This window comes from Aythya fuligula, chromosome 3 (assembly GCF_009819795.1).
Source record: "Aythya fuligula isolate bAytFul2 chromosome 3, bAytFul2.pri, whole genome shotgun sequence".
Lineage (NCBI taxonomy): Eukaryota > Metazoa > Chordata > Aves > Anseriformes > Anatidae > Aythya > Aythya fuligula.
In genome coordinates, this window is record NC_045561.1 from 71,444,861 (window position 1) to 71,459,882 (window position 15,022).

At 42.6% G+C, this 15,022-nt stretch overlaps 1 protein-coding gene across 1 annotated transcript in view; it reads right to left on the reverse strand.

Annotated features, from left to right (window-relative positions):
* CDK19 (cyclin dependent kinase 19) overlaps positions 1-15,007 on the reverse strand; it is a 108,249-nt gene extending 93,242 nt beyond the window's left edge. Inside the window, exon 1 of the mRNA XM_032184628.1 lies at positions 14,862-15,007. Coding sequence (XP_032040519.1) covers positions 14,862-14,989 — 128 coding nt within the window. The 5' untranslated portion in view covers positions 14,990-15,007. The remainder of the gene's footprint in view (positions 1-14,861) is intronic.
* Between the last annotated feature and the right edge of the window lie 15 nt (positions 15,008-15,022).

Below are 15,022 nucleotides of genomic sequence, written 5' to 3' on the forward strand. Positions count from 1 at the left end.
ATACATTGAAAGAACATGAGTTTCACTGGGCAAGTCTGTGTTTGCCAGCCACAAGTACAGGACTCCTGTCAAGCACTCACTACTACAGACCCCTACACAGAATGTGAAACTGCTCTGCCTGAACAAAGCATTATCCTTTTAAATAAACATAATTGGAAGTAATTTCTGGCTGTCAGGGAAGACAACCAGAACAAGAACACGAGGAGGACCTCAAAGCCCTTGTGACACAACATAATCACCTTAATACCCATGGTAAATTTGGGTAGGATTCAGCTGGAAGCAATGGGTGTTGATGAGCAGCATCACCCTCAGCGCTGATGCACTTATGTGGGCCCACCGATTACAACTTCTGGACCACTCAGTAACCCAGAGTCTCCCGTCCAAATTCCCTACAGCATCTCAAGTTTCCCCCTTTTCCAGTCCCACACCATTTCATTTTGCTGCCCTGGTTTCAGTTCGTCTTGCTTCCACCTCCAGGTCCAGGTCCTGCCCAGCTCCAGCCTCCTCCAGAAACCCCATCTCTGAAACTGATGGGATGAGCAGAGCGATGTGGGGAAGGCATGGGACTGACCAGAAATTAAAACCACCTACACACGTTAGTAACTACAGAGGATCATTTTTATCAGCAATTTTCAGTAGCAATTACATCCATAAAACATATCTGTCGTTAAGATTGTGGTTAACTCCCAGCTGACCAGTTTCACACCACATTTTTTGACGTGAAAATTCAGCAAGAAAAATTCCAGTCTTGCTCAAATTACAAATTAAGCTGGTGCATTGCAAGATTTGCAAAAAGTAAATCCACCTCTGAAGATGAGTCATCCCGCAGCTGTTCCAACTGGAAAACCTGGGCGCTGTTATTCCACCCTCGCTCAAAAGCAGTTGTTACTCCTCTCTCAAACAAGCACCTACCTGAAGTCTTTGGAAATCACTTGCTATGTTTGAAAAGATATCCCCTCCAAATTAAAAACAGAGAAAAATCAGTTGTGATGGGGTTACCATCTGCTTTATTTCAAGCTGGGCGTTTCATTGTGCTTGGGATTTGATGCAGCAGTGCTCCCAAAGCAAGCAAGACGAAGCACGTTAGGCTACAGGCTCCAACAGGCCTCTCTCTACTGATAGGCCTGGAGTAACAAAAGGCCCTTCTGCAGCTGAAAAGAAAGCAATGTGTTACTTTAAGGTGACCTAAATGATGCTAGAGCTGCCAAAAGGAAGAAATACATGCATGTCCTCATTGTGCACTGATCTTCTGTGGAGAAATACAACGGCCAGCAGCTTACACCATGCCTTGTAACTACACCAGAAATATTCGCTTATTCGGACACTTAGACGCAAACCTCCACAACTCATATGACAAACAAACATAGCAAGATTAGACCTTCCCCTTCTAAAAGAAGCTTTTGTTCCTTTATGCTAAATAAATTAAATGCTTTATAACACACTATTTTGAAGGTATAACTTCAGATTCGGCACTGAGGGGAAAAAAGTTTCAGAATTTAGCATTACTAAGATTAGGCCACACACTGCATTAACAAAGATAATCCATACGAGCTGCTCACCAAGGACCCTTTCAGGAATAACTTCACAGGTTTATCTCCTTCCTATGCAGGAGGACTCACCAGGATCTACTGACACGATAAACCAGATTCCATCTTTGCTCCCCATAGAGCAGCCATTTATTTTTGTGAATGTCATTTACAAGAACTTGGATCAAGACACCGATACAGAACCAAGAAATCTGTGCATTTACAGGTGATAAGCTCATATTTTGTCTTTTAGAAATTTAGATTTAATTTTTTTAAAAGTGAATAATAAATGGTCGTCCCCTCTCATAGAGGGTTCTACCTATGCAGACAGATTTACATGAAGTGCAAAGTATTAACTTCATTATTCAGATCATGCACTGAAGCTATGAAGACAAAATTGTGTTGTCAGCAGAACCAAAACCAACTCCAGATATTTAAAATTGCTCACAGGTTTTAAACTACAGTCATGCTCACACTGCATGGTACGGAATGATCCTGTGCTTACCAGCTGAAGTCCCAGTACAAAACAGTCACTGCAGAAGTGAAATGCCCCCTTCCTTCGGCACATCTCCTGAAGAGAGCACACCGCCACACGGGTACAACTACAACTAGCTCGGCAAGGCAAGCATTAAATTCAGTTACCCAGGCTTGGGCAGGCTGAAGGACGCTGCAGAACACGGGTAAGCTGTTTGGCACATGCTGTATTTAACAGCATGGCTTAGCACCACTGCAAGTCTGTCATCATCGAACACCAACCGCTCTACGTAGGATTTTAGGAGACAAATGAGAAATTATGAAAGATGCATTAAAAAAAAAAAAAAAAAAACACACATCACCATAAGACATTACAGCATGTGGAATAAGAAGCCAGTATCACCAAGCAGCAACCAGCATGCTTCTAGGACACTGGGTTTTGTGAGCAGTGAGTAAAAATGGGGATAATTAAAACACTTATCTAAAGTAAATGGGCATCAAGTACAAAGAACTCCAAAACTAGCATATTCTAGGTCTCAAAAAACATCTGTTTGCATTTTATCAAAAATTTCAAATCATAACCTCCTTTAAGTACATCAATATCATTTACTAGTTTTGGCAGAGAAGCAAGGTTATATGAAAATGTTTCCAAAGCTCAAGGTTCTTATTAAGCAAACATAATGGCTGCTTAAAGCACTTCCCAAAAGATCTCCACCAACTGGTACTTTAACTAACAATATTTCTCATTTAAGAGTAACCTCAAGATAATTTGAGAAAGGAATATATTTAAATCCTCAACACTGAGTCGGTCAACGCAATCTGATGAAATCCACAGTTCTGTTTACTCAATAAAACGGTCTTAAATGGCCAAAGAAAAAATAGGTACTTTATTAGCTGTTTCTCTGCTGTAAGAGCTCCATAAATAATGTAAAACGCAGTGACATGCAAGTATACTGTTCGACTCCCTAGAGACCTGTGCTCTTAAGAAACACCGTGGGCAGAGGGAATTATTTCTGCTTCATGTTGAATACACAGAAAAGCTCCAGTGAACCCGGAACATATTTCAAGAACTCCTACAGAACAATACAGTTTTCATTTTCCTAAATTCTTCTCTGACAGGTGCTACATCAGTGCATTTTTCATTCGAGAGCGTAGCAAGCAGGATCCAGTTTAGAAAACAAAGCAGAGCAATGAGCTCCACAGGTCTGGGAAGAGGCAGAAGGCACCATGATGGAGGTAACCAAGCAGAAGCAAGGTCCCTGTGTGAAGATACCGCCCTGGGATCCACACTACCAGTGTCCTAGAAGCCAGCCAACGTGCCAGGAGGTCCTGCTCTGCCCATTTGTGCCTGAGGGCAGGGGAGAAGGGTGCATGGCAAAGCTGGACCAAGAGGGGTCAATTAGACAGCCACCTCAGCAGAAAAGTGGGGTGCACTCTCAGGTCTGTATTCCACAGTACCAAGCTCAAGGCTCCCTCAAAGCCTAGCAGCAATCGTCCAGAACATCTCTCCGTGAGGAAAACCCATACCGGTGTAAGGCTGCAGCTTGGTCTTTCAGCTTAAGCTTTCCTCCCTCACCTGTAAAGATCCCATTCTTTAAGTCCTTCAGGTTAATGCTAACATTTTCATTTGTACAGTGCAAAGGAAAACTCTGTCCTTTCCCCACAAAACTGTACTCAGCTGGCTCTATGTCCGATTACAGCATTCAGTGCAGAATGTGAAAAATACGATGATATCACCTCCTGGGGAACACTTTCAGTTTTCCTTTTCCGCATGCTTAAAAAAAAAATCACTTTAAAAGGGTTCAGTTCGGATGACTTAGAATACAACAAGAAACAAGTCAATGGAAGACTAGAAACAACTTGCCCAAGGAAAAAAATTGAGGATCTGAAAATAGCACATGGTTCAAACTATTGTTTTATCCATATTATTCAAATTTTTAAACTTCTAATGATGGTCCCTCTTGAATTCAGAAAGTATTTAACATACCAAATCCATAGTTTATTAGCCACATCAAAGAACTGGCCTGGAAGCCTATAATCACACTTAAGCTACAACTGTAACTATTACACCAGTTAATACAGATATTAACATTATACCATATACTAATTTTCTTAATTAAGAGCAGAGCATTGAAAATAGAAAATAAAGTGTGCAATGCCTTAAACGAATAAAGTACACAATTAACATCCCAAGACCTAGCTAGAAAACACCGACAGAAGACAACAAGTCACCCTTGTATGCAACACTAATGGAATAATCACATTTTTGTGGCACGCATAATTGTGCCTTTATAGGGCAAAGACCGGGACCACTACACAGCCCAGTGGCCTCGAAGCAGAGTACTGAAGGAAAAAGTGAAAAATCCCTCTGTGGTATTTGGCTCACAAAGCTTTCCAGGAGCAAAGCCACTGCAGGGATCCCATTCGGCACTGGGAATAACAAAAATACAAGAAATGGTGCATTCATTTTTCCAGGGGGCTATGAAAAAATAGAACAGCAATTACAAGCACATGCTCAAAGGTGAGAGACAGAATATCACAAACCATTTTAGGGGATTTTCTTTAAAAGTTGCTATCAGTGAAATGGAAAATGATACGCAGACTTAACCGAAGACAAGACCAAAAAGAGCTGCAACAGAAAATATGCTATTGTGCCCCCTCTAGAATTAGAGAAACTATTTCTACCTCTAGAACAAGAGTTAATGTCTCATTACTATTAGCTTCATTATACTAATAAATATTTTCTAAACAGAAGTCTGCTATGGTTTAGAGCTATTTCGATCAAATGCTCTTTTTACTAGCACAACTAAACAATTTGTGCCTTTTGCATGTAACTGTTGGAACACCAGATCAAAAATCTTGGAGTTGAGAAGCAAGCAATAAAGACTTGCCTAGCTTAAAAAAAAAAAAAAAGTCAACATAACTCAAACAGAACTCAGTTTGCACCCCAATATATACTGAAGCATCTCAGTAGCATGAATCTTGGAGGGGTAGGGAAAAAAAAGCCATTCAAAGTTGAGTTTGCATCTCCTCTGCAACTACATGGCTAAGTAAAGATATTGCAAGAGTTGTGCGAACATGGAGCAACTGCTTACAACAATTAGCCTTAAAAAGAATAATAAAAAAAATAAAAAGACTTTCATTATCATTACATGCACTATAAGAAAAAAGACTCTCATTACATGCATTATGAGAAACACACAGGAGAACAATCTCCCAGAGCTTAGCCTGCTGGAAAATCTGACGCATCCCAGCGATGTAAAAGAGCTCACGTTACAAGTACCACTGGCATCAGGCTATGAATAGACACTTGGTGTTATCACACTATCCTATTAGAAGTTGAACTATGCCCTGATTTTGTTCTGTTATCTACAGCATATCCTGGGGTGTACCTTTAAAAACCACTATTGATATGGCTGCTCTTCTGTCTATTTATTCCTCTGCAAGCCAGGCTATGAACTCAGGAGGAGATATGCCTGTTAAAGAAAAAGGCAAGTTCTTAACGTGATGCTGGGGTACTTGCCTTTAAACGTGACACCCTTACACTCTGTCCTTCCACAGAACCTCACAAAGTATATGTGAAGTAAGTATTAAAAAAGAAGTGATCTTCACAACACCTGTAGATAACAGACAGATACTGTCTGTTAACAACAGTTCGACACTCTTTCACAGCCACTGACAGATGTTCAAGATCTCTCTAACATCAGACAACTGGAAAACTCATCAGCCATAGCTAAGCCTTTACAAAATAAAACATCTTATAAGGAAAAGGAGCACAACTTCAGCCACTGAAACTCCACAGCCACTGGAAAAGACCCAGAGACCTCAACCAGCTACAGGGCTTGTGCCACTGCCAGAACTGAACTGGCTCCAATGAATGACCGAGAACCATCAAGTTCACGTGAGTAGGTTTATTTTATAACAGACTGGCATAAGCAGACTTGACAGCATATTTATAAACGCAAAACTTGAAGTGTTCACATTAAACTTGCAAAGCAGTAAAAGTATTCTGTCGCTCCAAGTAACTTCTTTCAGCATTTGTTGCATTAAAGCAGCAGATTGATCTGTACCTGATCTTATTTACAGGTTCGATTACAGCTAATGAACACATTTAGGAAACACCTCCTTTCTGGAAAGGCTCCTGATTATTTGTTGGATTTTAAGGATCCATATTTGAGGATCTGTTACCTTGAAATAAGCAGCAGCAGCAAGAAGAAAAAAAAAAATTAAAAAAAAAAAAAGAACACAATGAAATAAGGAGAAAACAAGCTTTTATTTATCAGGGAATTATGTATCAAGGACACAGATACAGGGTCCTTTAGACTACGCCAAAAAGGAATCTGCCTTTTGTTTCATAAAGTCACTTTGAAGGAGCATGCTTGTGACTAACCACAAATGCCAATAACATTAGCCATCTGTCTTTCAGTAAAAGTCCTAAAACCTCAGTGTAAAACCATACTGTAAATACACAGCTCAGCTCACTGCACACCAGGTCTTTCTCTGTAGCGCTTATCTGGTTAAATACTGCAACTTGGATAGGTGGGAAATGGCTATGAAAACAACACACACTAAGAAGCCTGCATTTGTTTTAAGTCTCTTCAGCAAGAACCTCAAGTTTGAAACACAGCAGGTTTTTTTTTTTTTTCTAAATTAATATGATGCCTTAGTTTCACCTACAGCAGGAAGAAATTATTGACTCAATGACCTAGACAACAGCCTAAAAACTGAACTTACTTAGTTTTCCTTTCCTGGTTCATGACACAGTGTGCCTCCCCTAAAGCATGTAGAAAGCCCAGATTTATCAGAGATCTGACCCACGTCTGCTCTTCTTTTTGTCAGATGTTTCAGCTCAACAGATTGAACACGTGAAATCTTCAACTCTTTACTAAAGCTACACGGAAGTCCACACGAAGCGAATGTGAACAGAGTTAAGTCCAGCTGGTGACCGGTCACGAGTGGTGTTCCCCAGGGGTCAGCACTGGGGCCCATGCTCTTTAATATCTTTGTTGATGACTTGGATGAGGGAATTGAGGGCACCCTCAGTAAGTTTGCAGAGGGCACCAAGTTGAGGTGAAGTGTCAATCTGCCAGAGGGTAGGAAGGCTCTGCAGCTACCAGTGTGCCCAGGTGGCCAAGAAGGCCAACGGCATCCTGGCTTGTAGGAGAAATAGTGCAGCCAGCAGGAGCAGGGAGGTGATCGTCCCCCTGTACTCTGCTCTGGTGAGGCCGCACCTCGAGTACTGTGTTCAGTTTTGAGCCCCTCAGTACAACAAGGACATCGAGGCCCTGGAGCATGTCCAGAGAAGGGCTCTGAAGCTGGTGAAGGGCCTGGAGCACAAGGCCTGTGAGGAGCAGCTGAGGGAGCTAGGGGTGTTTCGCCTGGAGAAGGGGAAGCTCAGGGTAGACCTTACTGCTCTCTACAACTACCTGAAAGGAAAGTGTGGGGAGCTGGGGGTCAGCCTCTTCTCACAGGTAACCAGTGATAGGACCAGAAGGAATGGCCTCAAGTTGCACCAGGGGTGGTTTATGTTGGCAATGAGGAGACATTTCTGCTCAGAAAGAGCAGTCAGGCACTGGGATGGGTTGCCCAGGGAGGTGGTGGGGTCATCATGGCTGGGGGTGTTTAAGGAAAGGTGCTTACAGACATGGTTCAGTGGGTAATAGTAGTAGGGGGATGGTTGGACCAGGTGATCTTGGAGGGCTTTTCCAACCTTGGAGAGCTTTTCCAACCTCTATGATCCCATAGTGAAAACAGGCTGCTCTTGAGCTCTTCCAGTAGCCTTTAAGGATGAAGTTTTACACCAACATCTTCTCCCTGCCACTGAACTCATGCTAAAGATAGAATCCATGGCATTCAACTGGCAACGGACTAAAGGTGCTGAATCTTATCATGAAGCTGTGGCAATCCGTGGAAGCATTAACACTGATTAGAATTTTCTCTAAATGCCTTTGAATTTGCAGAATCCATGAACCAGAAGACAAGAGGCTGCTCTTCCAAAGCAATCTGCTTCAGAGTCCAACAGCTCATCCGACGCTGCCAGAACTGCACGCGTGAGCGGCCTTTGTATCCTCACATCTCTCCAGGCACAGGGGCACCGGGAGATAGCAAAGCCACAGGAGAGCCAAGGGCACTCGTGGTCGGAGCAGTCCCAGCGCTACCAGCCTGGGTGCTCCAAGCACTCTGGTAAAAGCAGGGAAAGAAAAGGGGGAGAGAAGAGGCAGAAAACCTTTTCTGGCCACACAGAGGTGACTAACTCTTTCTGCAATTAATGCACGAAGAAACCAGATGTATCACTTCAAAACAGCAGTGTCCTACTTCACCTCTGGATGTCATTTCCTTTCTGGAAGATCCACTTCTGCCTCCCAATCAATAGCCTGTAACATTTATTTTCACTTGACTGTATGAAGTCGTCAATAGCATCTTCCACTTCAGTCAGCAGGGAATGGCAATCGACAAAAAACCTTACTGCACACGAGGCCCAGTTTATGAGAATGTATGTTTAAATCCATATTGGCTACGGCTGTCCACAATTCATACCTGTGCTCTGACTTACATCAGATCTCATACCTGTAGGTTAGAAATCCAGCACTCCTAGTAGCTATAGCTCCTCGTGTGTGCTGCTTTGCCTACCGGAAAGCCTGACACCTAAAATATTCATTAAAAAACTGCTAATCCCAAAAAAGTCAGAAGTAAACAGAAGCAGTGTCCTCCAGAGATCACCTGCTCCAGTAAGCTCTGCTCCACCAATCTTTCTCACGGTAAGAAAAGATGCTTCTACTTTCCAATTCAAAAAAAAAATAAACAAAATAGGACACCCATTTTGCAAAGATCAGTTTACACAACCTCCACAGCACTCCTCTCATCCTTATCAGATACACTAATATTTCAGCAATCCTCTAAGAAAACCCTGCTAAACCAAAGCCTTGCAATCCTACAGAAAAGCCTAAGGAACCATTAATGAGAAATTCAGATATTAAAGATATTCAGATATTAAAGGCTATCGCAGGACTTTGCTAATAACAACTAATTTTGATTTAAAAGGTTTCCTTTTCTGTAGTTTATTTCTTCTCAAATCTATCAAGATAACTCAAGCTCAGAAGTCATTATTTCTAATACCCTCACAACCAGCATTTTTAGCTGTCAGTCATGGATCTTATAGTCAAGTGATCCATATAAACAAAGTCCCCAGAGCAGGGAGGTCTTTTATAAACTTAAATTATTTAGATGCATTCACTCATCAGTCAAGCCAAAACAGTCAAGGTTGTGTCTCTGCTATACAAGTAGAAATTGTTCTTCATTTCCTAAAGTGACATGCTGAGCTAGGCAATTTAATCCAAGAGCAGTTGCCCTGAACCAACTTCAGCATTCCTCCAGGCAAACACGCTGTTATTGAAACAAATAAATCTTTTTTTTTTCTGAAGTTCTGATACTTTGCAAAATAAAATAAATTTAAAAAAAAATGCAGATTGTCAGTTCTTGAATAGCAGCAAACAAGCTCAAAAAACAACACATCTTTGAAAGGCAAAGGTAAGAGCTGAAAATCACTTCTAAAGATCCTTTTCCTGTATCATACACATGGACTGGATGATATCCTGAACTATATTTCAAGCAGCAGTAAGCATATGTAAATATAAACTTATCTTGCAGCATAGAACTTTTGACTTTAAAAGAGAAGAGAAAGATTTGGGTCAGACAGCATCTGTACAAGTCACAAGATCGACTAAGGCCACAGGAAAGGCAGATGCTCTTTCAGGAGATATTTCCAAAAGGTATAGGAAAACCTTACATCACTCATTTAGTCCCTAACAAAATTTGGTTAGAGCATCTCACAGAAATTCTGATTACACATGCAATATTTAGCCCCTCTATCTTACTTTGCACCTTTTTACCAAGTGGGGTGCCAAAAGCAATCTCTTCTCCCTCCTCTGCTCTCACTGCCTTTTCATGTAGCATCATTAGAAAACTCTTAACCCTCTCTCTGTATCAGGAAACTCCTTTTAAAATGAGGAAAAAAAAAAAAAAAAAGCTAAATCTTGAGAGATTTTCCTTCACAGCTTATTCCGGGCTACCTTATACATGAGTCCTCCTCTGCAAGCTTGGCAAAAATCTTCATCTGCTTCTCTCTCAAACCTAACCTCTTCTGTTTCTCATCACCCACACTCATCTCGTTTCTTCCTCAATCTCCTACCACCACCCCAAAGCCCTAGCAGAAAATGAAACACCAGCTGAATGCTGTTTGCATTCTGGCAGGCCACGGGCCACACAGCTCATCCCTGCGCTCAGAGGGCAGCAGAAAAAGGACAAAATCGCTATGGGGGAGACCATAGGCGGGAAGCACTGAAAATTACTCATCAGCACTCACACTGTCCTCCTGGGCAGGAAGCAGAGCCACCAGCATAGCTGGACTACCAGCTCTCAGCGTGGCTCAATTATGAAATACTAATGAGCTCTTCCTACTTGAGGGGAGAAGGCATTGCAGACAACTAGTTAGACAGGTTCGTTTTAATTCTGCTGCTTCTTCTCACACACATTAACTGTGTTTGCTGCCATAAAGTGTTCTCGGTGTTTGCGTGTAAGCCTCGTATTTAGGCTTCCTTAGCGAGGAGAGATCATAGCGAGGCATGAACACCTTTACCCTTTCTATCTTCCCCAAGATAGCAAGTTTCATCAAGGAGGAAAAAAAATGATGAAAGTAAGGAGCAAAACGCTGCTTCTCACATCTCATCGCAGGCAGAGATGTTGCTGCAGAGAAAGGGAAGCGTTCAGGAGCCATCGCTTTCTGACTTGGGTCAATATTCCTGTGACGGAGCCTGTAAGAACAGCAACCACCGCTGACAATTCAATTCACTTAAGTTCACGGCAATGTCAAACAGAGAAACTGAAAACGAGGTAAACAGCACATCACGGGCTTTCAAACATCTCACAAGCACTTACTTGCAGTGGTACAGAACTCCCCAGCTTCACATCCAGGCGAGTGTAACGCTTGGCACATCAAGGAGCTGCCTCTCTCTACAGTGAACGTAACTGCAGTACCCCAGCTCTGGGTTCCCTGGGATTTTTCCCCCCCCAGCACTGCTCATTTGTAGCATTTAGTCAGCTCCGGTGCGAGATTCATTTCCTGACACAGTTGTGCTCTATTACTTCAGCAGTTTAAATGCTGAAGAACAGCAATAGGGGGAGAACTGTACACAAATTCTTGCTATACTAATATTGATTTAACAGAATAAACAGACTGCCTCGGCCTGTTTGGCACTGAAGGTTTTCTCCCACCGCGGTGATCTCAGCCCTAAGTGTGACCAGAGGCAACCTCTGAACAACCCAACTCCGTTCGCTGAAGCCACGGTGAGTCGCAGCAGGAGAAAGGCTGCTTTTCCAAGGCAGCTGTGCCTTGCAGCATCCCCCTTCTTCTCTCTTTTTAAATTTTTTCACTTCTGCTTCAAGCAAGTAAGAGTCATAATATAAATAAATAAATGGAAATGAAGGTTACTTGGTTGGCACCAAAACCGGCATTCCTAGGTTAGATTAAACACTTGCTCTGGCTACAGACTTCCCCTTCCTTTCTCTTCCCATGCCCTTTCCCTGAAGTTCACCTGACCTCAGGCAGACTTCGATGCTGTAAGCACTTCAGATCAGCTTACAAACTTCACATTCACACTTCTACACACCAACAGCACACAGAAGAAACAAGGCTCCCCTTTAGTTACAGATCTACAACACTCAAAAACGGGGGAGGAAGGGTGAATTTATTCATTTCCCCCCTCCTATGCCTGTAATTTACAGTGATGTTTCTGAATCTGTGTCACTGCTCTGCAGTTTCCAAAAGGGAATTCTCTACTTGGCAGTTAAGGGGGAGCCTGTTTTATGCCAATTCTTCTTGGAAACCTCAGTATATTAATAACAGTACAACCTGACAACTTACAAACAGACTTAATTTTAAAAAGTGTATTACTCTACCAGCACAGAAATCAATGCTCTTCATTCAGCAGATACGCTGTATTAATCAAGAGTGAGTTTATGACTGCAGCAGAGCACGGGGCAGTGCCACACTATTTACACTTGCCAAGTATTAAATGGCAGGACGGTCACTGCTCTCATTCCCTGCACTTACATGCTTTTTAAAAGGTGTTTTGAAACACGAGGATTAAAAATATTACATGCATTGTTATTTAGGAAAAAAAAAAATCTATCATTTGTAATTGTATTTTAGAGGTACACGAAGTCAAACGACTAAACACACCACGGTGGCTTAAACGGTGACCAAAGTACCAGCAAGGAATGTAAGGAGGAGAGGTGAGACGTGGAACTAATCACACCTTCCTAGCCACGACTGGGAAAATTGCATTCTTTGTTTTACTGAACAAATGCAAGCCAGTGTCCAAAGAAGCGTTAGCAGAGTCAGCACGGCGTATTTGAGGCAACACACACAGAAAAACAACAACGGGTTTTCCAGCGACATGAAGAGCTAAAGACTTAACGTTGGCAGCTGAATTGCCATCACAAGGTTTATCTGTGCATCGCTGTTCCCCCATCCAATGACTTCAGCGTACACTGAAGCAAACCATGGGACAGCTTATACAGAGCCCTGTTTTCTAGCCCTACTGGGCTACAAAGATATCACTGAAAGTTCTGCAAACCCAAGTGCCTCATTTAGCTAAACACAAAACAAAGGTAACACTCCAGACCTCGTCAGACCACACAAACACTTCTGAAGCAAATGGAAGCTGCAGGTGCTCAACATCTTTAAAAAATACGCTCATTCAGTACATGCAAACATCGGACCAACATTGTTTTTTTTTTTTTTTTTTTTAAAGGCAGTCAGGTTTGAACAAAGTCTTTTAAACTTTCACAGAAATCAATCGGCTCACTAGAAACACGCCCAATGATACTGCATTCTAGGCTGAAAAAGCCAAACTACGTTGCCACTTTGTTTAAAAACTGCTTTTATGCCCAGGCCATTCACTGAGATCTAAGCAACGCAACCACTTTTTTTCTAAGCAAGCATTTTATCCAACAGCTTGCCAAGCTCCGTATAAACACATTTTACTATTTCATAAAGTTTGTACGCCAAGTTTTTGAAACATGAAGTGACAGGCTCTCCATGGAATTTCTGCAGAGCTACAAGGTTCTTACTGCTCTCAGCCCCCCGAGACTGCAAATTGACTATGAGAAGCAAGGAGCCAGGATCTTTTCAGTTGATACAAGAATGCTTCGCCAGCTTGAAATACTGAAACAGCCTCTCTGTGATCAAGCAAAGAAGAATCCCTTTACATGTGCCTCAAAATCCCCCAGTGATCAGCATGCTATACACATGCATCACTGCTGGGTTTCTGTTGTTGCTAGCACTGGAAAAAGTTTCCCTCTGTCATCAAGAAACCCTTAAATTTAAGAACTAATGGTAAATATGTTCTGCTGCAAAGAGATGCGATAGGTAGTTTTATTTTGTAAAGAAATAATCTCATCTTAATGACTTAGGTTGTTCTCTACATTTTTCTAATGTCACATCTCCTTCTCACCCTAGGTCCAAATGTCAAACAAAAGCAATTGAATGTGAGCTTACTGATGTTGTAAAAAAGGGGATAATAACCCAGTTTCCATGCTTCACGAAGTAAAACCTCTGACTACAAAGTATGGTTGCATTTGTGCCACATTATATAGCATTTCAATCGAGTTGACTGCCTACTGAAACTTTTCACTTCCTTTTACCAGCAGGCCTGCTTACAGCTCAAGGTCTCTCTTTGCTAATCAGTCAGAGCTGGAGATAATTTATCTTTTTGCCATGTTTACTTTTGGTTTATTACCCATTTGTATTTCCAATACTATTATTTAGGGATTTTGCAGACACGTTCTTCATGGTGCTTCACAGCATCCATGCAATCCTTGCAACTACTGAAGGGAATGAAGCAGATAAGTTATAGACAGACATCAAACTTCTTTTTTTTTTTTTTTGGTCATAGAAAGAGCAGACTCAAAGTTCCAACTCTTCTATGTTTTTCTTACAACAGTAATTTCAGGATTAGTGCATCAGAGAGCAGGAGCAAGTATTTTTATCAGCATTCTGGGTATTTTTACCACAGCTTCCTCTCATATAACTTTTCTGTATGTCATATATTCACATGTGAATAAATAACTTAAAATTACAAAACCAGGAGGAGCGAACCCACCGATATTAGGAAAACTCGGGGGCACCTGTAATACCCAGAAAGGCTTTAAAGTTTCTTTTTAAAGTTCGTTAGGTGTCATTATTTATTTTTTTTTAGGCTGCAGAGCCAGACACAGTCAGAACCAGAACTCCTTTCTCAGCATTCAGTCCTCCACCTGCGCTGGCGCACGCTAACTTTCAGCTACTGCTCTCTTTGATACTGCGTCTTCTGGGCTGAGAGCTTAGAGTTGAGACACGAATGAATGTGATTTACTCCTATCAAAAGAAGGAAAAAAAGAAGGATATCTGGGTTTTTCTATTAAGTTAAGGCAGCATGCCAGAACTTGGTAAAAAGGAAAGAAAAGGGTGGGTTTTTCGTAACGAGGGGTTTTTTCTTTCGAAGTTTCGCTTGCCTAGAGTGGAGGGCTCTTCAGCCTCCTGCCTGAAGGGTATGGTGTGAGACCTGCAGATATATTTTGTAAGCCTTCACCCAGCAGCCTGGCACGCTCCTGCAGCCCCGGCCTGTGCCACCACAACGCACGGGGAGCGCTGGGCGGCTGCTGGGGAGCAGCGGGGTCACCGCCAGCCCCTGCACCTGCACGGGGGGGGCCTCGCTGAGGCCTCAGCACCGCTCCTTGAACCCCACAGGAGGAGAAGGAGGAGGAGGAGGAGGAGGAGGGGAAGGGGGGTGGGGGGATGATGAGGGAAGCCGTCGGCCTTACCCGTCCTTGCGGCGGGCCTTGTAGACGTGCCCGTAGGTGCCCCTGCCCACTTTGCAGCCCTCGTACTCGAAGAGGTCCTCCACCCGCTCCCGCTCGGCCGCCAGCTTCGACTTGAACTCGTAGTCCATGTCTCGCCCATAGGGGGTGAAGGGGGGAGGGGG